Genomic DNA, 27,666 nt, shown 5'->3' with positions numbered 1-27,666 from the left:
TATATATATAAGTGGAAGTATTTTACTTTGGGCTTAGAAACACATTTTAAATAGCATTTTTGTTACCAACACACTATTTTTTGGTCTACGTGAATTGGTTAGGTATAAAATTATCTTAGCATCATTAGCCTTGCTTGTGTTTTCCAGCTTAGCTTTCTTTTGCTGTTTAATATTGAACTCTAGGAATCTTTTATCCAGTTTTCGAAGTGTCAGTATTAAACAGATTGATAAATTCACATTTTTGAAGTTTTACTGTATATTTAATGACATGGCTACACACAGAAACAGTGCATATTTAACTTGTTTTTCCCCTTGTACTAGAAATCTTTTAACTTTTCAGTCAGAATTTGTTTTGTAGCAACAGTTGGCTTCAGAAGATTTTTTTTTCTCGGAAGAGGTTGAGCTGCTTTCAGAGATTTTGTTCATCTTCTGTAGAGTGTTAGACCACTTCAGTTTCACGTTTTCTGATGTTGTCCATCATGCTTCTAAGAGGGTTGGGTTCACTTTTCAAGTCTTTCACGGTTTTGTTTTTTACACAGCAGCAGCAGTCAAGCACTTCATAAAGGAAAGCCAGCACCACTAAAGATACCACTGTAAATATAAATAAAAGCAGGATGACAAAACAGGCAGTGTTCCAGTTGTCATGGAAAGGGTAAATTTTTTGAACTTGAAAACCAAGGTACTGATAAACAGAGGTAGTGGTTTCATTCCAGAGGCTGGAAGCCATTCTTAGAGATTCCACTTCTTATATTGCTCTTTTGAATCTATAAAAAAGGTAGAAAATGAATTTATGTAAGCAAACTACAGATCTATTAATTCAAATCTCAGTAGTAAGATTTCTTAGTAAATTTGTATAGGCAAGATGAATCTTCCTTAATTAATGCCTAAATGGTCGTTTTGAATTTTTTTGTATATCTGGGCCAACGTACTTAGTAAACCATACCCTGTTTTTTAATGTATATTATTTGCTAGATGAATATATATATATATATTTAAGATTCAGGCCAGACATGGTGGCTCACGCCTATAATCCCAGCACTTTGGGAGAGCGAGGTAGGCAGATCACTTGAGCCCAGGAGTTCAAGACCAGCCTGGTCAACATGGCGAAATCCGTCTCTACAAAACATACAAAAATTAGCCAGGCATGGTGGTGCGTGCCTGTAGTCCCAGCTGCTTGGGAGGCTAAGCCAGGAAGATTGCTTGAGCCAGGGAGGCACAGGTTGTGGTGAGCCAAGATTGTGCCGCTGCACTCTAGCCTGGACAATGGGAATGAAACCTTGTCTCAAAAAAAAAAAAAAATTCTTATACAGAAATTAACTGCTAATGGAAGGGGAAAAGGCAGCTGAATTGATTTAAAACTTGATTAAAGCAGTGGTCAGTGAGCTATTATCTACAACAAATCTTGGCATTTTAAGGTTATGTTCTTCAAACTGCCCCTGGAAAAGCTTTTATCATTAGCCTTGTGAGTTCTTCTTACCTTTTTGGTTCAGTGTATTTCTGTCTCCTGTTTCCCCTCCTTTAAACTTTGATGACAGTTTATCTGTTGATCTGAATCAGGAAATAGTGGCTGAGTGAAAAATAGTAGAGAAAGAAAAGCCAAATAATGCCAGTTTTCAGAATGAGGATAATAAAATTTTAGCTTAGAGTTGTCTGTGAAAAGACCCTAATCTTGGGGTTGCAGATGTTAGTCTTAAGTGTTTCGTATACCTAAGTGACCCATAGACATAAATATTTTTAAAAACAGACAAATTCAGCCCTCCCAAAGGTATCAGTTATTAAATTATTGTTCCATTTCACAAAATAAGCTAGTGAGTTCAAGTTTCAGTGTTCTTGAATTAAGTTTAGCTCTTGTTGACCTGGTACTTGTTAGCTCTTATATGGGGACTGTTAGAATCAAAGATTTGTTAGTATGGAACTACAGTAATGAGGAACTAAATTAGTTTTTACTATCTTGATCTCTAACAGATATTTTAACACTTAGGTTTTAAAAATTATAAAATAACCTGTGCACTAAGAACATTTTGGAAATAAGAGAAGAAATGTAGTTCCACTTCAATAATTTATCGATTGTCATTCTGTATGCTTTTTCTTTACTACTTAGTTGTAAACAGGATTTTATTTTTATAACAAATGCTTATTGATTACCTAATGTGTACCAAATATTTTTGTAAATTCTGGAGATACCTTGTGTGTGAGAGTGTTTCATTTAATGAAAACTACAAAATAATATGAACCCCATGTACTTTATTTTTTTTTTCTTACTAGCCTTGTAGATACAGGGCCTCAAAAATTGGGTTAAGGCTTAGAATTGTTCCTCTTCAAAGAAATCTTTAGTAAAGGGTGAGAGATTTGTATGATCTGAAGAGAAACCAGAGTATCCCATGTACTTTTTTTTTTTTTTTTTGAGACAGAGTCTCGGCCTGTCCCCCAGGCTGGAGTGCAATGATGCGATCTCAGCTCACTACAACCTCTACCTCCTGGGTTCAAGTGATTCTCCTGCCTCAGCCTCCTGAGTAGCTGGGGTTACAGGTGCACGCCACCATGCCCGGCTAATTTTTGTATTTTTAGTAGAGATGGGGTTTCACCATGTTGGTCAGGCTGGTCTCGAACTCCTGACCTTGTGATCTACCTTCCTTGGCCTCCTAAAGTGCTGGGATTACAAGGCGGGAGCCAGTGTGTCCCCGGCCTCCCATGTACTTATAATTCAACTTCATTCATCAACTCTTGGCCCATCTCTACCTCTACCCGTTTGCTTCCACCCCATTGGCTTTTTTAAAGCAAATTCAAGACATCATTCACCTAGAAATATTTCGGTATATATCTCCCAATGGTGAGGACTCTATTTTTAAACATAACCACAGTATTATTGTCACACCCCAAACTCAAAGCCATGACAAAGAACAAAGAAAACAAATTTCTTTGTTTTATTAATAAATAAAAAATTTTGGGTTGATAAAATTATGTTTTCTAAGGTTTTTGTTTTCTTAGGTTTACTTTGTGAATCACTTCACCTCTGGATGGACTTGCCTCCTTCCTTTTTTCCTGCATTTTGAAGGTTAAAGTGATGATCTGAGCCAGAGTAAAGACTTAAATACATGTTTTCTTTTGGATTTAAGAATCCTGTTTTATCGTACTTGGTGACCCTTTGTCTTGAAGTTAGAGACAGACTGATGGGCAGTAATAGAATCAGTTGCTTCTTTTAGTTCAGGATCATGCAGAAATACATGGTGTGGAACAGAGATGTGTAACTTCCTATTACATTACAGTTTTTTCAGACTATACTCAGCGTTTCAAAACTTATCCTTTTATCCTTTGTATTTCCTCTTCAGAGTACTTCTTATAGAAAGTAGGGATGCTACCTTGCACAGTTCCAGGGAGCACCATTTGTATTGTGTTGTGGGGTGACATTCATGTAGAATATGATATAAGCGGTACCCCTTGTCTAATGTGAATATCCTAATAGGCTACAGCCCCTTCAACTTCTGGCTTGTTGCTGCCTCTAATTCTCATCAGCATGCACACAAATATTCAATTAACTCGTAGAAACTTATTTTTATTTTTTTGAGACAGAGTTTCAGTCTTGTTGCTCAGGCTGGAGTGCCGTGGGTGGCGTGATCTCGGCTCACTGCAACCTTCCCCTCCCAGGTTCAAACGAATTCTCCTGCCTCAGCCTCCTGAAGTAGCTGGGATTACAGGCGCCTGCCACCATGCACAGCAATTTTTTTTTTTTTTTTTTTGTATTTTTAGTAGAAATGGGATTTCACCATGTTGGCCAGGCTAGTCTTGAACTCCTGACTCCAGGTGATGTACCCACCTTGGTCTCCCAAGTGCTGGGATTACAGGCGTGAGCCACCACGCCTGCCCAGAAACTTATTTAAATGGAGACAAAAGTTAGGTCCTCTTTGACCCAGCTTCCCTAATAGAGTGGTGTCATGCATACATGCCCACATTCAAATGCCTTAAAAATGCTCAGCTTTTGGAGATCCTTTAAGATTTTTAGCATTGCCAAAATACAGATATTCCTGTGAGGGGTAGCACACATTATTTTTACTTAAGTGTAAATGAGTTTCAGGTCATTTTTGAAGAACAGAGTTAATGAGAGTGAGAGGGAGAAGAACAGACCTTTTGGGAAACCCAGTGCGCTGCACTTGTGTGGGTGGGCAAAGAGCAGAAGGAATTGTTTGGGCGTCTGTCCAGTCACTTTACCTGGGCTAGTTGAGGATCACCCCAGCATTTATGGAAATATTCCTTAGACTTTCTGTTAAGGCCTTCCAGGTCGAACCCTTTTTAAAATCTGGAAATTTCTTTTGAATCCTTCTCTTCTAAACCTGGCATTAGAAGTAACTGCGAGGAGAAGGATGATAGAGAAAAGAGACTAGAGAGAAGCATTTCCTACATTCTGCCTCTCAGCTTAATCTGCCTTATTGGTGAAGTTAATGTTAATTTAAAATGTTTACTATTGATTTAAGTAACATTATTATAGTCTTTATTTATTTATTTATTTTTTAGACAGAGTCTCACTGTGTTGCCCAGGCTGGAGTGCAATGGTGCAATCTCGGCTCACTGCAACCTCTGCCTCCTGGTTTGAAGTGATTCTCCTGCTTCAGTCTTCCTGGTAGCTGGGATTACAGGCACCTACCACCATGCCTGGCTAATTTTTGTATTTTTACTAGAGACAGGGTTTTACCATGTTGGCCAGGCTAGACTCGAACTCCTGACTTCATGTGATCTACCCACGTGAGCCACCACACCTGGCCTTATTATAGCAATTTTATTTTTATTTTTATTTTTGAAACGGGGTCTCTCTCTGTCGCCCAGGCTGGAGTGCAGTGGCGTGATCTCGGCTCACTGCAAGCTCCGCCCCCCAGGTTCATGCCATTCTCCTGCCTCAGCCTCCTGTGTAGCTGGGACTACAGGCGCCTGCCAACACGCCTGGCTAATTTTTTTTTGTATTTTTAGTAGAGACGGGGTTTCACCTTGTTAGCCAGGATGGTCTCGATTTCCTGACCTCGTGATCCGTGTGCCTCGGCCTCCCAAAGTGCTGGGATTACAGGCATGAGCCACCACGCCCAGCAGCAATTTTAAATAAATAAAAGTGCCTCTCAGTTGTGTCTCCTTAACATAATATCCCTTTAGTGTTTTTTCTTTTCTTCTAGAAATTGGCTATATAAATCTATAACTTGGATCTGGTTGAAATTATGCTGAAGTCATTACTTTGTATTTTAATTTATTGTGAGTAGACCTTTTTTGTTTGTATTGACTTTTGGGGAGAACTTATAAAGATCAAGTTGCCATTTCAAAATGGCATTTTAGAATGGGCCGGGCACAGTGGCTCACACTTGTAATCCTAGCACTTTGCGGGGCTAAGGCGGGCGGATCACCTGAGGTCAGGAGTTTGAGACCAGCCTGACCAACATGGAGAAACCCAGTCTCTACTAAAAATATAAAATTAGCTGGGCATGGTGGTGCATGCCTGTAATCCCAGCTACTTGGGAGGCTGAGGCAGGAGAATCGCTTGAATCCGGATGGCGGAGATTGTGGTGAGCCAAGATTGTGCCATTGCACTCCAGCGTGGAGTGAAACTCCATCTCCAAAAAAAAAAAAAAAAAGATATCTTATGTACTTTTGAGGTACAAGTGAACTGCTTAAAATATTTTCAGGTCCCCTGGCCTCAAAAATAGAAAGAGGCAGTCAGGAAGGCAGACAGATACATAACTAAATTCAGTTATTTGAGGTTAACTTGTGTCCATTAATGAACTATTCTTCTGGTTAAATTAATATGGTATATCCACACAATTGAATCATAGGTAACTGAGTTTTAGGAAAGATATTTAGGATATGTTCTTAAGTGAAAAAAACAAGGTGTAGGACAATGTATATAGGAAAAGGGGAAATATATACTCTTATTTGCTTGTATCTGTACAGAAATCTTCTTGGAAAGACCTACAAGAAATTAATCACAATGATGGTGTGGATGGGGATCCATAGGGAGGAGAGTGAGGCACAGGGATATGTTTGAGGCTTCTTAACCTGTACCTTGTGTTCTTTTGTTTTTTTCAACCATTTGAATATATTATTTATTTGAAACCTAAATAAATCATCTGTTTTTAAAAGGAGAAATAAAAAGTACTGTTCCTTATTCTTGGCTCTTTTAAAAGTCTGTTGTTAGCCAACAATATGGAGTAGTATGGAGAAACCATTCTTTTATTCCTTTCCTTTTTTTTTTTTTTTTTTGGCTTTTCTCCTTTAATTCAAAAAGATAAAATCCCTTTGTGTTTTCAAAATGTAACACATCTAGTTAAATCAACTATCAATATTGACTTATTTGATGCACTATAATACAAAACTTTAGCCTAATAAAACTTATAAAGTACTGCTGAGTATTCCTTTGCTTTCTTAATAAACCTGCTTTCACTTAAAGCCTGTTGTTTATGTATCTATTTAATGCATTTATTGAGTATTCTGGGTTCCAAAAAATTCAAATTGGGATTAGGAAACACTGTCATTCTTATTAGACTGTATACTTTATTCACACATAAAAATGCTTATAATAATTATGCTTGGCCAGATGCAGTGGCTCATGCCTGTAACCTCAGCACTTTGGGAGACTGAGGCAGGAGGATCACTTGAGCCCAGGAGTTTGCTTTTGGTTTGAAACAGAGTCTGGCTCTGTCACCCAGGCTGGAGTGCAGCGGCACAATCTTAACTCATTGCAACGTCTGCCTCCCGGTTCAAGTGATTCTCCTGCCTCAGCCTCCTGAGTAGCTGGGATTACAGATGTGTACCATCACGCCCAGCTAATTTTTGTATTTTTAGTAGAGATGGGGTTTCACCGTGTTGGCCAGGGTGGTCTTGAACTCCTCACCTCAGGTAATCCACCCACCTTGGCTTCCCAAAAGTGCTTGGATTACAGGTGTGAGCCACCGTGCCTGGCCAAGCCCAGGAGTTTGAGACCAGCCTGGGCAATGTGGGGAGGCCCTGTCTCTACAAAAATAAAAATTAGCTGGGCATGATAACCTGCACCTGTAGTCTCAGCTACTTGGGAGGCTCGGTTGGGAGGATAGCTTGAGCCTAGGAGGTTAAGGTTGTAGTGAGCTGTGATTTCTCCACTGCACTCCAGCCTGAGTGATAGAGTGAGTCCCTGTCTCAGAAAAAAAAACCAAAACAAAACAAATTACGCTTGTGGTAATGACTATGGGTAACGCCATAGGCTACCTCCAAAGGCACTTATATGCTTTGCTGGAAGTGTATAAGCAGTTTAAGAAAGTGTATAGGTCAGGTTTATGTTGTAAATGATGATGATTTGTCTTATGAGTGTATTGATAACTGAACGGCTCAAAACATTGATTGTTTGTTAGCTTCTGGGCATATCTGAAAAAAGTAAACACTGTAATATGGAGTCATTTACCACCTTAAATTTAGTGTGGCACGTCTTTCAAAGTATGGTAGAGCTCTGGTAATTTTTGATGTTTAATTTAGGGTAAAGGCTAAATCTTACTTTCATGGATTAGGCATAATTAAGCATGCAGAAAGAAATATACCATTAGGCCTGTAGTCCTATCACTCCGGGAGGCTGAGGTGGGCAGATCACCTGAGGTTATAAGTTCAAGACTGGCCTGACCAACGTGGCGAAGCTCCATCTCTACTAAAAACACAAAAATTAGCGGTTGTGATGGCAGGCGTGTGTAATCACAGCTTCTCAGGTGGCCAAGGCAGGAGAATCTCATGAACCTGGGTGGCAGAGGTTGCAGTGAGCCACGATTGTGCCACTGCACTGTAGCACTCTAGCTTGGGCAATAGAGTGAGACTCCGTCCCCCCCGCCAAAAAAGAGAAATATATCATTAGGATTTTCTCCTATCCTGAGACTTAGTTTTGAAATTAAAATGTAAGTTTATATTAAGCAAATGCTATAAACATTCTTTATGAAAAACAAGAGAAAATCGTGTTTTTTTTTTAAAAAAAGTAAAACAGTCTTTTTCTGGACTTCCCTACCCATGCTTTATAATTTGATTACAGGAATGGGGAGCTTTAAAGTAAATCACATAATTTTTTTTAGTGTATGTGTTTTAGTTTTGTTTTATGTTAACTTTGATATGTTTTCTCCCATTTCCAAAGGCCCTAGTGGAGTGTTGATGGGGATGGGACTTGGAACTGTTCTGGAATCTTTGGGTTGCCAGATGAGAATAAAATTATGCTTTTGCTGTATTTATGGTAAAAGCCTTTGAATTGAATTCTCAAGTGCTTTTAAGCATATCACTTTGAAATGTGATCAATTAATTGTAATAGCCTGTAAATATAGAGCAACTCAGTTAATTTAAGCTCTGGAACTTAGGCCATGTCTCTAGTCAGTTTGGTGAAATAGCAATGAGTCTCCATCTGTGCTAACAATAGACATATTCCTAGCAAAATGTAGGCTGATGATAAGGGTGTTGAAACAATGTGGGTGGTAGGGGTTTCTGTTTACAGTTTACCTGAAATTTGAGTTGTAAGTTAACTGTTTTATTTGACAAAGTTATTTTTATTTTATCTGAGACTTTTCTTTGGTGCTTGTGTACTTTCTGTAGCAAGCACAAATGGTTTCTAGGTAATTAACCCCACTGTGCTGAACGTGGACAGATCTAATATCTTGTTACAGCAACCTCTGGATTTTGCAGGGGATACTTTGCTCAGGCTAACTGAATGCCGACTAAGAAAAGTAATATAAATTATGAAGGAAAAAAAGCAAACCCTTTAAAGATTAAATAAACTTACTGGCAAGGTAAAAGGGCAGAAGTTGGCTCTTTAGGTCAGATATAGTATGCGTGTCCTGGAGTTCTAACATCTAGTAAATAACTAAATTTTCATGCTTGAATAGTATAAAATTAGAAATTTGGTTAGCAGTTGATACTAATTTTTAATAGACATGAACGATTGCTCTGAGCCACGAAGATAATCTTGTTACCTAGAAAGGTACTTACTCTCCTTTCTTAACCGGTTCTTCTTAGGACATATTTTTGTTTTAAAATGCAGCTTATCAAAAGGGCTTACTTTGTATTTATTTTGAAGATCAGTTTAAGAATGACTGCAACATTATATTTAAATGGTGTGATAAATTGATATCAAAAATGAAAGGCTATTTAAGAAGGTTTTTGTTTAATAGCGTGACTTGTATATTATGAGAGGTAAATTTCACAGTGAAGAATTATTTTAATTAAAATGTTAAGGAAGTCTGAAGCTGTATAAATTATCTGTTTGGTTGTAGTATAATGCAGCCCATTTTGCGATACCTTTTATGGTCTTTTATATAAAAATTGTGATAATTTCTTAGCATTCTCTGCATCTACGTTCAAAGTAAAATAAAAATAATTTTGGAGTATATTCTCATATTCTAAAAAATGTAACAAAGTTTCTTATAAGTAACTGTTTTTTAGCAGCCAATATCATCTGCACATAGAATCAGAAAGCTTTAGTCTGGGATTCGCTTTTGGTCTAGGTTTTTCTTTAAGAAAAATCCTTTGTTAAGACAGACCAAACTGCAGAAATGAAATCTCTCAGAGAAAATGAAATTAGCAAGTAACCAGTTAAAATAAAAAGCTGTGGTTTACTGTAAGGTCTGGATATAGATCAGGTTCATGTAAAATGTAATGAATTTTCCATTAAGGCACAGATGGTAAGGGTGCTTATCAAATAGCACAAGGCAGTCTTCATATTTTCATAATAAAATCCTACCAAGCAGTGAAACGAATACATTGCTTTTTCTTGATATTTAGTAGTAGCAAAGCTTTCTGGTTGATTTTTCAGGGTAAAATATTTTCCTATTGCATCATAAGGACATGTACCACTAAATAAAAAAGATCATATAAACCTACCTCTTGTCTGAGAGGATGCTGTTGAAGCGATGGTATCGTCTGTTTGTAATGCAGTCTAGTGCACAGCCAAGATGGAGCTGTGCTTCTATTGGTCGAACCACAATGGAGCTGACAGTTTCCTCTATGTTCATTTGCATTAAGTCCTGCCACCCTTAAGAGTAAATCATTCATAAACTTGAATAGAACTGTCTGGGGTATCAACTGTCATCCCTTCTCCTTTATTTTTTTGTTCTTAATCTAAATTCCTATATAGGAATTTGTGAGTTACTAACAAATTGATGATTCTTTAGTTTTTCATTATAAAATTTCAGATCCTTCAGTGAATACTTCAGTGCTAGGGCTGGAAGGTAATGTCGGGAGAGGTAGTAACCTAGGAAACAAACAGTCCAGGTTTGCCAGCCTGATATTTCCTTCAGGAAGTGTGCTTAAAATCTCATATATTTTTATTTTCTTGTTCTTCCTTTTCTTTCATTACTTGTTCCATATATAAATTTTGCCCTCTGGAAGTGGTTATTTCCATGTGGTGGTTTGATTTAGGAGGAATTATGAAGGGAAAGAATTGACTTTTAGCCCTGCAAGTTGGAAAAGGGCTCATTTAGGTAAATATACTACCTGCCTTCAAAAAATAGTCTCTAAAATGTAGATGGCAAAGTGATCTCTAGGTTGGCTCTTTAGAGACAAGAGTATTTTTAGTTACTGTGTATTATTTAGAGTTGTGGTCTAAGCACAACAGAATGAAGGTTTTTAATTATGGGAGTGGCTATTACAACAGCAGCAGACCAGGTACATGCTATGTAGACTTGCTTTTTAAAATTACAGATGAAGGCTGGGTGCAGTGGCCCATGCCTGTAATCCCAGCACTTTGAAAGGCTGAGTCGGGTGAATCACAGGGTCAGGAGTTCAAGACCAGCCTGGCCAAGATGGTGAAACCCTGTCTCTACCAAAACTACAAAAATTAGCCAGGCACGGCAGCAGGCGCCTGTAATCCCAGCTACTCAGGAGGCTGAGGCAGGAGAATTGCTTGAACCCAGACGGCAGAGATTGCAGTGAGTTGAGATTGTGCCACTGCACTCCAGCCTGGGCGACAGAGACTCCATCTCAAATAAAGTAAAGTAAAATAAAATAAAACAAAATAAAATAAAATAAATAAAATAATCTGGCACATTAGTTTCTGGGGCCATAAAGGAAGTCATGGAAATATGTGTATTATAGTCATTCATTCAACAAATATTTATTGATTGTTTACTAAGCTTGACATTAAGTTAGTAGTAGATACTAGAGACATAAGCATCATGTCTCATAAGCACAACTGTATGTGATTCATAATTGGCCGTTTGTGTATTGTTGGTCCTTAATATATTGTCATCTCTTTTTTCATAGTCTTCCCAGTTGTGTACAGTATGGGGTAAGCTTAATATTATTTTACTAAATTTAAACAAGGAAACATTAATTGTGCAGTCACAGATTTCTGTACTTGGACAAAATGGCCAGTTTCAGATGGAATAATCTGTGTGTAAAGGCTGTTTATCACAGGGTTTACACTGGATTTGAATCTACTTTGCTGCTTACTACCCTCAATTTTATTGTGTTTAAAAGGGGACAGTAATACTTCTTAAGTTGGATTTTTGGGAGGGATTACATATGAGTATTTACCATGGTGTTTAGCAGATAATAAAGTTACTTTTATTATTACAGATATGCTGAACACCTTTGGAAGATGAACTACGTAGGTATTATTTCATAATTGAAATAGTTTATGGAAAAGTACCTGTAAGGCATTCTTTTTTTTTTTTTTTTTTTTTGAGACAGAGTCTCGCTCTGTCACCAGGCTGGAATGCAGTGGCGCTGTTTCAGCTCACTGCAACCTCCAACTCTCCGGTTCAAGTGATTCTCCCGAGTAGCTGAGACTACAGGTGTGTGCCATTATGCCCAGCTAATTTTTGTATTTTTAGTAGAGACAGGGTTTCACCGTGTTGGCCAGGATGGTCTTGATTTCCTGACCTCATGATCTGCCCACCTCCGCCTCCCAACTTTAAGGCATTCTTAATGTTATTGTTACTTTTGGAAACATGGTAGACTTCAGTATGCCAATTAATTAAGATTGTAACAAAGTTAGTTTTAAAGGAAAATTGCAAATGAATTTTCATTTTAGTCTCAAAAAAGCATACTCAATAAAGAGTTCACTAATCTCAAAGGATTATTATATTGCCATCTAGAAACTGTTCTTTTGGATCTCTGACAATTGTTACATTTGACTTGTGGTTGTTCTAATGCAATCTTTTGTTTAAATTATTATTACCAATCTGGTGCCAGAGATTGGTTCTCCCCTCCCCTTTTACTTAACCTCTCTCTTTGTGGATCAGCCACATGGGAACTTTATAATACCTGATCTCATGCCATGCTAATAGAATGTGTACTTCTAAAATGTTTTTCTAGTATTTATGATGGATTTTTTACTGTTCCTGCTTATGACTAATGGAATGCGTTTGTGATGCATGGTGACATTAGGGTTTCTGCCTATAAGAATGCAACAAAGTGATAGATGTTCTGAAACAAATGATTTTTTTCTACAGGTTTTTCCACACCAGATAGAGAAGGAGAGGGGGATGTTTCAAAGTGGGTGGGCAGTGCTGTGATGCTTTTTAAAGTAAGCATCCCTGTTTATGCAGTGGCAGTGCCTATGGCTTTTTATTCCTAATTTATCTGTAAAGTTTACTTTAATTGCGGTATCTTTTTTTCTATTTGTTTCCATTAATTCCTTTTTTTTTGGTCTTAAATTGGTAAGCAGAAATTGATGTAATAATTGAACTTTTCATCCCTCAGAAGTAATCGACTCCTAGTGTTAGCTTTATTAATGGGATTGAGGTTTGTATTGTTCGCTTGTTTAATAAACTGTACTTCTGATTATGGAGCGAGTCTAATCAGAATTAAGATAAGAATGAGATAAAGGGGAAAGGGGCCCGGTGCGGTGGCTCACACCTGTAACCCCAGCACTTTGGGAGGCTGAAGTGGGTGAATTTCTTGAGCCCAAGAGTTTGAGACCAGCCTGGGCAACATGGCGAAACCCCATCTCTACAAAAAAAATACAAAAATTAGCCAGGCATGATGGTGTGCACCTGTAATCCCAGCCTCTCAGAAGGCTGAGGTGGGAGAATCACCTGAGCCTGGGAAGTCGAAGGTGCATTGAGCTGTGATTGTGCCGTTGAACTCCAGCCTGGGCAATGGGAATGCGACCCTGTCTCAAAAAATATAATAAAAAAGAATATGATAAAGATACTTATAAAATAATTGTGTTTTGGTGCTTTTAAGTGATTTATACTTTGTTTCTACCCTTAGTGAGAAAATTGTAGTTTAATGTATATACTCAAAGATTTTGTATTTTTCACCACAATTTTACGGGGTAGAATATACTAGATGAAAAACTCAAGAAATATGTTATTAGCATTAAAATTATCTTAGCTGCTCAAGAGTCATAATCACGTATAATATGACGATGTTATTTTGAACTTCATTTCCAGATCATAGCAATGGATCATTTAACTTGAAAGCTCTGTCAGGAAGCTCTGGATATAAGTTTGGCGTTCTTGCTAAGATTGTGAATTACATGAAGGTAAGTACTTTTCTCAAATAAAAGTCCTATTTAACTTTTTGGCAAAAGAAGGGGATTAGGATTTTCAGAAGTTAAATTTCTGTATACACCAAAATGTATGAAAATTGTGCATTTTCAATATGTGCGTTTTATTGTATGCCAGTTATACCTTATATTAATTTGGCATTGTGGCAAGTTACCAAGGTATATTTAATCTGCATTAACTCAAGGGTACAATTTAAGCTCACCATTTCACTTAGTAAGAGTGTACCTAGGCAGTAGATATATCACCTCTTAATGAATACCGTCTGGCAAAACCAATGGGAGAATGTGATTGATTTTTCAGGATATTGCTTCCATTGATGTGAGAAGTAAGAAGTACATAGTTCGAGCAGATGGTGTGATGGCTTCTCTGTATCTTGGAGGAGAAAATTAAGTCTTAGAAAAACATTGACCCACAAAAGAATTAGAATTTAATGTTTTGGTAGAAGATTTAGTATTTTTTGAATACTAAGTTTTGATCATGTAAGATTTTGGCTTTACTTTCAATCTTTTTTTTTTTTTTTTTGAGACAGTCTTGCTCCATTACCCAGGCTAGAGTGTGGTGGCACGATCGTTGCTCACTGCAGCCTTGAAGTCCTGTTGTCAAGTGATCCTCCTGACTCAGCCTCCCGAGTAATGGGGACTACAGGCATGCACCACCATGCCTGGCTAATTTTCTTATTTTTAGAAGAGACGAAGTCTCACTGTGTTGCCCAGGCTGGTCTCGAACTCCTAAGCTCATGTGATTTTCCCACCTCAGCCTCCCAAAGTGTTTGGCTTACAGGCATAAGCCACTATGCCCGACCAAAACTTTGAATCTTTTTTTTTTTTTTTTTTTGAGACGGAGTCTCGCTCTGTCGCCCAGGCTGGAGTGCAGTGGCCGGATCTCAGCTCACTGCAAGCTCCGCCTCCTGGGTTTACGCCATTCTCCTGCCTCAGCCTCCCGAGTAGCTGGGACTACAGGCGCCCGCCACCTCACCTGGCTAGTTTTTTGTGTTTTTTAGTAGAGACGGGGTTTCACTGTGTTAGCCAGGATGGTCTCGATCTCCTGACCTTGTGATCCACCCGTCTCGGCCTCCCAAAGTGCTGGGATTACAGGCTTGAGCCGTCGCACCTGGCCAGACCAAAACTTTGAATCTTAACTAAATTTATTAAAGCGGGATTTCATTTTTAGCTAAGATGTAATTTCAAATTTGCTCCCTTCTTCTGCCAAACTCTTAGTCACAATTAGTTACTAGTTGCATCTCTTGAAAAAGTCAGACAGTACTATAGTTGTTATTTTAATTTCATCCATCTGTTGGTTAAAATATATATCAGATTTTTAACTGTGCTAAGGCTTTTCTTTTGTAATTTAATAGACTTGGTGTCTAGCTGAGTCTAAATTCTGTGGCTTGTATTTGAGTTATAGTATAAATATGTTAGTTTATAACTCCCCATTATTAAATAATATATTTTGACACTTAAGTATTCACCATTCATTCATTTCATCCATTTATTCCCCCACATGGTAAGCAGTTATGAAAATCTATTTGCTATTTAGGGCACTAATGGTGGGAATACCCAGAAAAGAATGCACACCCTCAGGGCTGTACTCTGTTGAGGGAGACTGACATTTAAGTGCCATGTTTTTGTTACTCTGTTAATATGGTCTTCACTTCCCTATGTGGCTTACTTATAACTTCGTCTGTCTTAGAAAGTGAACTTCAGAATTTTTGCATGTGTTCCCTACAATTTGAAAAACTGTGTACCCCTTTGTACATATTTGAGATGATAACTACGCTATATTAGCGAAGTTTAAATAGTGGCACTATTCAAGCAAAAATTTAAATGATGACCAGAAATATGGAATTTCTGGCATACTGTAGTATTTCAATAAAATGCATCACTTTTAAATTTATCTAATAGAATCTAAATGTCATTATTTAAAAGTATAAAAACAAACTCCCTTAGTGATTGGGAATTTTAATTATTTTTTCTTTGAATATTTATGTCCCATCTGTTATCCCTTTGAATTTTATCCAAATGTTATGTATTTTTATCTTTAAAATCATTTATTGATCATCTACCAAACTTTTCTGCCACAATAATATGTAAATAAATTGAAATTTAAAATGTTTTTCCTATGACCATAAAGCTCTAAGTGTTAAAAATAACTTACGGTTTGAATTACTTTTCCAATTATTATTGGTGCACAGTTGATTAGAATAACATACATAGATTAAAATTTTGATTAAATTCACTTTGTATCAGAAATTTATTCTTGAATGAAATGAATGCAGCTGTCTCCTCTCTTCCTCCATTAGTTCTTGTGTTTGGCAAATCTCTTCCTGTTTTGAGATTTTGTAGATTTTAAGTGCTTAGACATAAATGTTCAAATATATAAGTTAATTCTAATGGAAATTTTGTGGTATCAAAATCTTCCAAGTTATATGTCAAAAATCACTAGTGATTTTATCATCAAGCATCCATCAGTTAATACTTCTGTTAGGTTCTTCAGTTTTATTGAAAGCAAAAGAATGGAAACTACCCAACTTGCCAAAGGATTTGTTACCTAGTGCTTAACCATTTATTTTCTTAGCTTCTAGGAAGCATATCAAAAAGGCTTTCATAAGGCTTACCAAATGTCTTATATCAGTTCCCCTCCCTCTCTTCATAGGTACTTTCTTTAAAAATCTGATATATTCAGAAGCAGTTGAGAAAATAGAAATACTATTAATTTTAATATAGCTTTGCTAATTTTTTTATTACAATTATGTGTTTAAAATGTATTTTTGTGAAAACCTTTAGGATGAAGGTTTAGCTTGTTCAGTTTTTAGAAAATATCTCCTTGTTAACAAAGCCAGTCTCCATTGTCAAACCAACTAACCATAACAAACTTGCTTTGAATCATAAAATTCTCCTCTGTTTTAAATTTCAAATAAACAGATTACCAGATATTTTGGATAATATGAAAACCACTGAGGAATAAATTATAGAATGTATACTGAAAGATACTACTAAGGTATTTGAGATGAAAATTATGTGGCTCAAAAAGAATTACAGTAATTTGTCAATTTTTATAATTAAACATTTCTGTGCTGCTTGTCACATTAGATTAAAAATTAAATAAGTTAAAATATGAAGCAACGGATATGAGAAAAGTTGTGTTATTTATTTATTTATTTATTTTTGAGACAGGGTCTTACTCTGTCACCTAGGCTAGGGTGCATTGGCACCATCCTGGCTCACTGCAGCCTCGATCTGCTAGCCTCAAGTGATCCTCCCACCTTAACCTCCCAAGTAACTGGGACTACAGGCACATGCCACCATGCCTGGCTAGTTTTTGTATTTTTTTTTTTGTAGAGACAGGGTCTCACAGTGTTGCCCAGGTTGGTCTTCAACTCCTGGGCTCAGGGGATCCCTCAAGTGATCCGCCTATCTCAGCCTCCTAAAGTGCTGGGATTACAGGCGTGAGCCACTAGACCTGGCCTGTTACTCCCTTTTAAATGTGTGTTCCTGCATCTTCTGATCTCTGATTTCAGCTATTAGGTATAAATAAAAGGGAATGAATCAGAAATAACTTTACATTTTTATTTGGGTAATTAATGAAAGAGATACCTACTGCTTAAAACTACTCAGTTTGACAGCATATCTTTTTGTCAGTAGGAGGTAGAAATATTAAACTGTTGAAAAACTATAGAATTGACTAATTAGAATAAAACTTTAATGATATGATCTGACAACATAGATTTTAACTACCGTATTGAGTAATGCACACTCAATCTAAAGTAATTTCTATATAGTTTTTATCTGTGACTTTTATATAGCACAATTTGAATGACTTGGCAGTCCCAGAAAGTATTTCTGTTGTATTTAAAGGAATCAGCCTCCCTAATTGATATTGTTCCAGCTCTCTAAATATGCTTTTTCTTCAAGCTAATAAATATTCAAGGAATGAGTTTTGAGAATTACTTATATTTAAACTCTCGGCCCAGCACAGTGGCTCACACCTGTATTGTCAGCACTTTGGGAGGCTGAGGCAGGTGGATCACTTGAGGCCAAGAGTTTGAGACCAGCCTGGCCAACATGGTAAAACCCCGTCTCTACTAAAAAATACAAAAAAAAATTAGCCAGGTGTGTTGGTACATGCCTGTGATCCCAGCTACTTGAGAGGCTGAGAATCACATGAGTCTGGGAGGTGGAAATTGCAGTGAGCCAAGGTCGCACCACGGTACTCCAGCCTGGGTGACACATCAAGACCTTGTCGCTCATAAAAAATAAGAATTCTTGAAAAAATACTTGTTTTTATCTATTTTTTTTTTAACCAGTGTTCTCTTTGCGTTGCTTTTATCGTACTCCCTCCCTAATAGCAATGTGTTCTTGGACAATACTGAGTGGAGGTGGGACTGTCGGGGGAATGGTTGTTAAAGGAAACTTTAAACAACTGCTCACAGATTATGATATGTTAGAATGTTCCAGCAGGGGCCAAAATATTTTAAACTCTTTGAAAAATATGTGACTGGAAAAGACAAGAAGCCCAGTAATGGATAGTTTATGGCACCTCAGTTATTCTTGAATGCTTCCCTGAAACCGTTTTTTTGGCTTATCTGTTTGCTTGGGTCCCTAGAGTTTATTATTCCTTGAGGCTGTGTATCATAAATTCTGAATGGAGGTGAGATTTGTACTTTTTTTGTGGCGGGGGGAGCTGGAAGGTAAGGAGGAGAAGGGCTTATTTTGAAAGGGAAGACGTACATGTGGAAGGTATCTGTAAACAGATTCTTGGCAAGTCTCCCACTGTCTCTTGTGTACCTTTAGAAAGAAAGCAGAAGAAAGACAACAGAAATGCTCCTTATAGTATATTTATTTAATAGGGAAACTGTTTAATTGCTGAATGAGAATGATTTAGAAGCTATGTGGAAAAAGTTCCATGGGAGGCATTAGATAGGTACAGTGAGATTTCCAGCAGATAGTGATAACTTTGGACAAAGTGCTAAATAGAAAGATGAAAGGCGGATACAGGAACTTCAGGGTCGTAATACTAAGAACATGCAGCGGGGGGACAAACTGCCCCCCTCATCTCACCAGCTCCTGAGATGGTTACTGTGATACCATAGCTCAGTAATTTACGTTGGAACAGTAACTGAGACATCAAAAAAAGATTAAATTATGTTCAGTGACCTGGTTAAGATGAAAGAAGAACTTTATGGTTTATTTTAGGAGGATTTTTACAGAAATAGTTGATGTAAAACAAATTTTATTGCTTAAAGGTGTAAGTTTTAAAAGCACTCAAAGTTATCTCGAAAATCCCCTTAGGATGCCTCTTTGTATGAGACAGCACTTTAATTCTCAGATGACAAATTAAGGGTATACTTTATTTTTGATAAAATGATTTTTCTCGATTTCAGCATTATTCCTTATGTCTGTTATGTAAAACACTATGTTGAAAAATCTGGGTTAATTTGGCTTATTCTAGCTTAGTGTTTCTCCAGTGTCATTCTCCAACCAGTATCAGCATCACCTGGGAACTTTTTAGAAATGCAAATTCTTGGGCCCCTTTCAGACCATTGAATTTGAAACTGTGAGTATAGCTCAACAGTCTTGTCTTTTCTTTTTTTTTTTTTTTTGACACGGAGTCTCGCTCTGTTGCCCAGGCCGGAGTTGCAGTGGTGCGATCTTGGCTCACTGCAAGCTCCGCCTCTTGGGTTCATGCCATTCTCCTGCCTCAGCCTCCCGAGGAGCTGGGACTACAGGCACCTGCCACCATGCGTGGCTAATTTTTTTGTATTTTGTTAGTAGAGACTGGGTTTCACTGTGTTAGCCAGGATGGTCTTGATCTCCTGACCTCGTGATCCGCCTTCTTCGGCCTCCCAAATGAGCAACAGTCTTTTTTTTTAAAAAGCCCTTCAAGTGCTTGTGATACATGCTGAAGTTTGAGAACCACTGGCCTAACTTCTGTCTGAATTACTTCTGACAGTTATTTTTGAATTGAGAAACTCTGGAGTCCATAGACATTAAATGAAATAGGGTTGGGTCAAGAATATGGATCTATTTCCAGTTTTAAATAAAGTATTTAAATTATATGACAGTATCTCTACTAAACACAGGTGTAAAAATTTTTAAAAAGATGTGAACAAATTTAATCTGTTCAAATATAAGATATGAATATATATGTCCATAGATCTGATAATACATTGAGATGGAGTAAAGTTTAAGAATGTATGAGTGGTTAATATTTGAAAATTAATTAGTGTAATTTATATTAACAGAATAAAGAAAAATCATGACCTTAGTGGTTGTAGAAAACGTTGCTGGTAAAGTTTTTTTTGTTTTTTTTTTGGGTTTTCTTTTTTGAGTTGGAGTCTCACTCTGTCGCCCAGGCTGGAGTGTGGTGGCACTACCTTGGCTCACCACAACCTCTGCCTCCCAGGTTCAAGCGATTCTCCTGCCTCAGCCTCCCAAGTAACTGGGATTACAGGCATGTGCCACCACACCCGGCTAATTTTTTGTATTTTCAGTACAGATGGGGTTTCACTGTGTTGGCCAGGATGGTCTTGATCTCCTGACCTCATGATCTGCCCGCCTCGGCCTCCCAAAGTGCTGGGATTACAGGCGTGAGCCACTGTGTCTGGCCTCTGGTAAAATTTAATACCAATTTATGATAAAAACTTGTAGCAAATTAGTAGAGGCAAAGTTCCTCAATGCAATAGAGCAGCCTCTCTCAATCTTCTTACTCTGGAGGAACCTTTAAGATAATTTTCAGGTCTCAGAGAACCCAGGCAAAGAATTGCTCTACCTCCAGTTCACATATATTAAGCTAATCAGTAAGTTGTGGATATGATAAGTTAATAATAATTGTCAGTGCTCTTTTGACAGGAGAATATTTTTGCATTTATTTTGCATTTATTTTGCCCAACTTATTAGCCCGCTGTTTGTGTGTGTGGTTGCTCCCTACTCCCCAGAAAGGATCTCCACTCTTATGCAAGTCAGTACTTTAGGCAGAGGAAACCTCAGTTTTTTTCTTTTTTAAAATTTTCTGCTTGATTTCTTTTTTCACCTGATCAAAGTAGGCAACTTATTTGTTCTCAGTTGGGCAGCAGCTTGAAATAAGACAGGAACCTTTACCCAGGTTCACATTTGTGTTGAAAGAGGGGGAAAGTATTGTTTAATTTTGTGTTTTAGTTCTTCCAGGTGGTTTTCGAGAATGCTTCAGAGTTGCTGGTATCCTTCCTCACTTTCAAGCCCAAACAGCATTACAAGGTTTCCTTTGCCACATGGTTTTTCCAGAGATTCAGTTTTCCTTTGAAATCCAAATGTCTTGTCACTTGAAGTCAAAACATTTTTTTAAAACTTGTTCAACTGGTTCATATTATTTTTAAAAGTCTGCTAAGAGGCTAGCTCCTGCAGTCACTCTTCATCTTCAGAGCACTCAGTAAAGGATGGCCTACAATTTTCTTGAAAGTACTTCTGTAATTCAACTTTCAGCTTCAGCGTTCTGTTGAGAATACCTCCTATGCTGAGCCACTGGATTTCTGTATGTAGCAGGAGATTTAGGTGCTCAAGTATACTGGTCTGTGTTTAATAAAGCAAATCATTTTTAAACATCATTCAAGATTTTTTTTTAATAGTGATAGGGTCTTACTATGTTGCCAGGCTGGTCTTAAACTCCTGGCCTCAAGCAGTCCTCCTGTGTTGGTCTCCCAAAGTGCTGGGATTATAGGTGTGCACCACTGTACCTGGCCCATTCAAGACATCTTAAATTTCATTTCCAAGAATTTTTGATGCTAGTACTGCTCTGAAAAAAGCAATATCATGATTTTTTTTTTTAAACGAGAGGTAAAACCTTGCCGTGAGCCAGCCATTAATGGGGAACATCACTGTAGATGCCAATGCAGTTTCTCTAAGATGAACTTCTTGTTTCTAGATATGAAGACACCACATTGAATATGTCATGCCCTTTGTTTATGGTAGTTTTTTTGCAGCACAAAAATTATTCTTGAAATTCAGCATTGTTTAAAAAAATTTACAAGACATATATCGTGAAATCTGTTGGTTTGTCAGCCCGGATAAACAAGCTGTTTCTCAGTTTATTAAACAAACCTCTTAGCATCATGTGACATGTCATCAATTTGTCAACTTATCATACTGTTTGAGAGTGGAACCTTTTTAGTTTCTCATGCTGTGCATTTTACTAACTGTCATTTAACATGCTGACATGATTAGGTTCCCATCAGTGGTGTGATTCTACCCCCTATACCCCCTTTTTGGACAATAAATTCTGCTACTAATAACATGCTTTATGAGCCTTTTCACTGAATGTGATTTAAAAACAAAAACAAAAAAATGAAGAGCTTTACTCTTGAGATTCCAATAAGTACCTGACTTGTCCAGTAGCTATGATTTCTGTTTCAGTGATTTTTCAGTTTTGCTGGAGTCATAAATTGTTTGCCACAGATGCTGCACATTGGAATAGGACACTTTGGATTACTAACCTAGTGGAGTTCATTGATAAGTAGTTTTCACTGAAGTGTGGTGGACTGTTCTCTATTTCTTGCTGTGCTGGTGCAGTAAAATGGCCCAGAAGATTATAGTTCTTTATTACTTGCCTTATTAGAATTGTTCCTGGGCCTAGGTTTGGAATTCTCTTCTCTCATAAATTGTATCTTCAGAAATCATCACACTGGACTGTCAGACATGTGTATAAGACATAGATGCTAATATGTTATAAAACTAAAGGGAATAGTAACTGAGAAAGTTGAGAAAAATATGAAAACTTCACAACATATTTTACTTTTTTTTTTCTTTTTTGAGACAGAGTCTCACTCTGTCATCAGGAATGGAGTGCAGTGGCGTGATCTCGGCTCACTGCAACCTCCGCCTCTCGGGTTCAAGCGATTCTCCTGCTTCAGCCTCCCGAGTAGCTGGGACTACAGGTGTGTGCCACCACGCACGGCTAAATTTTGTATTTTTAGTAGAGACAGGGTTTCATCATGTTGGCCAGGATGGTCTCGATCTCTTGACCTTGTGATCTGCCCACCTTGGTCTCCCAAAGTGGTAGGATTACAGGTGTGAGCCACCACGCCCGGCTACATTTTACTTTTATTGCTACATAATCCATGTTTTGCAACATTTCAGAGTGGTAAGAGGCAGATGAATCTTGGTGTGTAAACATTTCTTGTTTAGAATGAATGTTTTCCTTAGATTTTCTGTTATACCAGTAGAGCTTGTTTGGTCCTGTAAGTCAGTGGCACTGTGTGAAGGAAGGTTGGAGGATGTAATTTGGGAAGGGAGCTGCTGACATTGTCAGCCTACTGTGCTTTTGTTTGTGCCATATAGAGCTTACCAATTATCAGTGGCCTAACTGCCCCTGTTGCATCAAAAACGGATAGTGGCAGGCTGGGCACGGTGACTCACGCCTGTAATCCCAGCACTTTGGGAGGCTGAGGCGGGTGGATGACTTGAGGTCAGGAGTTTGAGACCAGTCTGGCCAACATGGCGAAACCCCGTCTCTACTAAAAATACAAAAATTACCTGGGTGTGGTGGTGCATGCCTGTAGTCCCAGCTACTTGGGAGGCTGAGGCACAGGAATCGTTTGAACCCTAAAGGTGGAGGTTGCAGTGAGCCGAGATCGTGCCACTGTACTCCTGCCTGGACAACAGAGTGAGACCCTGTCCCTTAAGAAACAAACAAACAAAAACAGATAGTGCCCTCAGCAAAGTGAACATAGTCCTCGTTGCACACTACCACATGGTGCTAAAAGATTCCTTATGAAACCATTAGTTTGGCTGTTCAGTAGTTGCCTGTTACTGTGAGCACTAGCATCACATGGTGTAAGAAGTTAAAAAAACGTTTATTTTTTAAAATCACGATTTCTTGTGAAACCCTAGGGTTTTGTGGAATGCTGGTTGAGAAACCCAGTGGTAAGAGGGTAACTACAAAAACCTAGATTTGACATCATACTTAACGATGAAATAGCAAATGTGTTTTCTTTAGGTCAAAAAAGACAAGGATACCAATTGTCAGAACTTTTGTTCTGTATTGTACTGGAAGTTTAAGGAAGTAGTAACATAAAAATTGGAAAGGAAGAAGTAAAACCATAGATGACGTGATTAAGTATGTAGAAAAGCTAGAAGAATCTGGGAACTATTGGAATTAATAGGTAAATTCAATAAGGTTACCAAATAAAGATCAATCTACAAAAATCAATTTCTACAAATTTACGATAAAAAAATAAGAAAGTGAAATAAAATACGAAAGGCAGCACACCAAAACTCATCCACTAATTAGGAAGAAATTTAACAAAGATATTTTCTTTGCTGAAAACGAAATCAAGTCTTTAGTTGTAGGGCATTATTTATGCACTCTCTATAAGCACTGTTTCATTTTTCTTTTTAATTCCTGATCTGTGAGGAAGGGATTTGCAGTTTCTCTTGATCTTTTGTTGCTCATCACTCATTTTGATCCAGTAGCTTCCCCTTGGCAACTTGATAGCTGCATTTTTGGCTTTTCTGTTTACAAAGCTTAGTGAAGATGGTTAGGCTTTCATACATTGATTATTACTTCTGTCATTGATTTTGTTCTGATTCCAATAATTCCATTTATTTTTAATTTAAAAACAGTAATACAAGGCTAGTAATTTTTTTTATTTTTCTTGAGCGGTAGTCTTCTTTGCTTATATTTTCAGGTTAGGTTGGCCTTTTGGTACTTTTGTGTTTGATTGTAATGGGGAAAAAAAGCTTTTAATGTAAAGGAAACAAAGGAACATAGATCAAATTTAGATCTATGATAATAGAGAATATGGAATAATATTTTGAAAGGCTCATACTGGCTGTCCTTAGACAAGTAAAACTACACTAACTTCCATTATTCCTTCTAGTTTAGGCTATGTGCTTCCAGCTCCATATATCCAAAAGTCTACTGCACTGCTCTGCTACTTCTTTTTTTTTTTTTTTTTTTTTGAGACGTAATATCACTCTTTCCCAGGGTGGAGTGCAGTAGTGCAATCTCGGCTCAGTGGAACCTCTGCCTGCGGAGCTCAAGTGATTCTCCTGCCTCAGCCTCTTGAGTAGCTGGGTTTACAGGTGTGTGCCACCACGCCTGGCTAATTTTTATCTTCTTAGTGGAGTTGAGGTTTCATCATGTTGGCCAGGCTGGTCTTGAACTACTGATCTCAAGTGATCCACCCGCCTCAGCCTCCCCAAGTGCTGGGATTACAGATGTGAGCCACTGTGCCCAGCTTGGCTAACTCTATTAAAATTTTCTTAGCTTACTCTTTGTACATATACTAGTGTATTACCATACCAATACATTGTATATATTATAAGCTTACACAGAAATAAGAAATGAAAAAGAGATAAAAAGTAAAATATACTGTTTTAAAATAATTTTTTAAAACAGTATAAGAAGTTCTTTTCCTGACTGAAAGCAGTATGATTGAATGAGTGCTGTGTCAAGCATCTTCATTTAGCCTTTTCTTACAAAGCGATGAAGGTCTCATTTTAAGTTTAATTTGTTTGGAACCTTGGTTTTAATTGATGTCTTAGCAATAAAGACCCTTACAAAGATTTATAGATCTCAAAGGAATGAATGTGTGTATGTATATGTTTGTGAATATATGTTATATGTGTGCGTGTATATATATATAAAAGTTTCCTATTGCTGCTGTAAATTACCACAAATTTAGTGGCTTAAAACAACACAAATTGATTCTCTTCCAGTTTTGGAAGTCAGAGGTCCAAAAGGCAGACTCATTGGGCTAAAGTCAGAGTATAGGCAGGTTTGGTTCCTTCTGGAGGCTTCAAGGGGAGCATCCCTTCCCTCTGTCAGTTTCTAGAGGCCACCTGCATTCCCTGACTCCAACCTCTCCTGTTGTCACATCTCTTGCTATTCACTTGGACTCTCGTGCCTCCCTCTTTCCCTTTTAAGGGACACCTGGAAATCTGCAATAATGTCTCCTATTTAAGGATCCTTGGTTTAATCATGCCAATGAAGTCCCTTTTGTCATGCAAGGTAACACAGCCACAGGTTGATTTGGACGTGTATGTTTTTGGAGGGAGGGTATGCATTATTCATTTGGGGGTTATAAATCGTTGTTAGAAAATTATGACACTGATTTTTTTAATCCCGACAATTTGGCTAGTAAACTCCCATTTAAAAAAAAAATGTCGGTGGCTCAAGCCTGTAATCCCAGCACTTTGGGAGGCCGAGACGGGCGGATCACGAGGTCAGGAGATCGAGACCATCCTGGCTAACACGGTGAAACCCCATCTCTACTAAAAAATACAAAAGCTAGCCGGGTGAGGTGGTGGGTGCCTGTAGTCCCAGCTAATCGGGAGGCTGAGGCAGGAGAATGGCGTAAACCCGGGAGGCAGAGCTTGCAGTGAGCTGAGATCCGGCCATTGCACTCCAGCCTGGGCGACAGAGTGAGACACTGTCTCAAAAAAAAAAAAAAAGTCAGTTTGGCCGGGCGCAGCAGCTCATGCCTGTAAGCTCAGCACTATGGGAGGCTGAGGTGGGCAGATCACGAGGTCAAGAGTTTGAGACCAGCCTTAGCAACATGGTGAAACCCCGTCTCTACTAAAAATACAAAAATTAGCCAGGCGTGGTGGTGCGCGCCTATAGTCCCAGCTACTCAGGAGACTGAGGCAGGAGAATCGCGTGAACCAGGGAGACGAAGGTTGCCGTGAGCCAAGATCGTGCCATTGTACTCCGGCCTAGGCAACAAGAGCAAAACTCCGTCTCAAAAAAAAAGTCAGTTTATGCAAAATATATCAAAATGGATTATAATTTTTAAATTACCAACAATTTTGATTTTAAACTCAGAAAGGTTTTGTCTGGAAGACTTTTTTAAAAATTATGAAACAGCACTCAAAGTACTATAAAACTATCGAAGTAGACTGGGCACAGTGGCTCACGCCTGTAATCCCAGCACTTTGGGAGGCTGAGGCAGGTGGATCATGAGGTCAGGAGATTGAGACCATCCTGGACAACATGGTGAAAACTCGTCTCTACTAAAAATACAAGAATTAGCCTGGTGTGGTGGCATGCGCCGTAGTCTCAGCTACTCGGAGGCTGAGGCAGGAGGATCACTTGAACCCGGGAGGTGGAGGTTGCAGTGACCCAAGATCGCGCCACTGCACTCCAGCCTGGCGACAGGGCGAGACTCCATCTCAAAGAAAATAATAAGTTTAGAAAATAGTTTATCAAATTTTTAAGATGTGCAGATATGACAGTTTTTATTCTTATACCTTTTAAACTCAGAAATCACATAATGATGGAAATACTTCCCGGTCTTTTTCAAAATGCTCTTTCCATGGCATGAATTTATTTCAAAAAGCAGTTACTTTTACACATCATTAAATGCCGGCTTTACTTTGAAGGAACAGATGGCTTATTTTAATTATTTTTAAAATAATTGTTAGCAAACTATAAATAGCTGCTATAATCGTAGAATATTGAGCAGATTTGAAACATTTTGCCTTTTTGTAAGGAGAAATTTGTAATTCATTTCTTACAGCTTTGTGAAACCATTGTAAAATGTCTACCTTTGAAAGGTCTTAAAAAAAAAAATTCGCCACAATCCATCTGATAGCAGGCCAGTCTCACTGTGTTGTGGAATCCTGAAACTGAAGGAATGAGTGAGGCCACGCCTGCTGGGCCCTTTGTCATGTCCCAGGTCTGCCTCAGGATTCCTCCATGCACATCACAATTGGAAATGTGGATGCCCTGACATGAAGTGAAGGAGCCACTCTTGTCAGTCCATATATTCACTATTAGTAAAGCATAACTTTTTTTTTTTCCCCCAAGACAGAGTGTTGCTCTGTTGCCCAGGCTGGAGTGCAGTAGCGCAGTCTCGGCTCACCGCAACCTCTGCCTTCTCGGTTTAAGTGATTCTCCTGCCTCAGCCTCCTGAGTAGCTGGGATTACAGGTATGTGCCACCTTGTGCGGCTAATTTTTTGTATTTTTAGTAGCGATGGGTTTCACTATGTTGGTCAGGCTGGTCTTGAATTCCTGACATCATGATCCACCCGCCTTGGCCTCCCAAAGTGCTGGGATTACAGGCGTGAGCCACTGCGCCCAGCCTAAGTAAAACATAACTTTTAAATGGAAATTAAAAACAATTTTAATAAGCGTTCTTAAGAATCATCCTGAGGTACCCACTTTTGTGCCCCTGGGGTGTGTACACCCCATGTAGGAGACCACTGTGCT

The 27,666-nt window shown here is 38.2% G+C and overlaps 2 protein-coding genes and 1 non-coding gene across 4 annotated transcripts in view; 1 reads left to right on the top strand and 2 right to left on the bottom strand.

Moving 5' to 3' along the window:
* GTF2E2 (general transcription factor IIE subunit 2) overlaps positions 1–27,666 on the top strand; it is a gene marked incomplete at its 5' end in the record, with an annotated part of 83,707 nt that overhangs the window by 12,480 nt on the left and 43,561 nt on the right. The window contains 1 exon segment of the mRNA NM_001260927.1: positions 13,368–13,459. Coding sequence (NP_001247856.1) covers positions 13,368–13,459 — 92 coding nt within the window.
* On the bottom strand, positions 239–9,922 carry SMIM18 (small integral membrane protein 18). Of its 2 annotated transcripts, none has more exons than XM_028852535.2 (2): positions 9,850–9,922; positions 239–764 (listed from the first exon to the last, which is right to left on the bottom strand). In XM_028852535.2, exon 2 carries the CDS (start codon positions 725–727, stop codon positions 440–442), a length of 288 nt encoding a protein of 95 aa, XP_028708368.1. In that variant the 5' UTR covers positions 728–764; positions 9,850–9,922; the 3' UTR covers positions 239–439. The 2 variants fall into 2 exon arrangements, 1 of the variants encoding a protein (XP_028708368.1); XR_013397233.1 differs by lacking the exon at positions 239–764 and adding an exon at positions 1,478–1,567.
* Positions 2,265–2,378, bottom strand: LOC114680555 (U5 spliceosomal RNA). The gene has a single exon (XR_003732755.1). It is a non-coding gene; the product is annotated as a U5 spliceosomal RNA (small nuclear RNA).

This window comes from Macaca mulatta, chromosome 8, assembly GCF_049350105.2.
Source record: "Macaca mulatta isolate MMU2019108-1 chromosome 8, T2T-MMU8v2.0, whole genome shotgun sequence".
Classification (NCBI taxonomy): Eukaryota; Metazoa; Chordata; class Mammalia; order Primates; family Cercopithecidae; genus Macaca; species Macaca mulatta.
The sequence above is the reverse complement of the archived record's forward strand: the minus strand, read 5'-3'. Positions and strand labels throughout refer to the sequence as shown.

Excerpts from the sequence above, each read along its gene's own strand:
- SMIM18 (XM_028852535.2), bottom strand. The coding sequence starts at position 727 with ATGGCTTCCAGCCTCTGGAATGAAACCACTACCTCTGTTTATCAGTAC.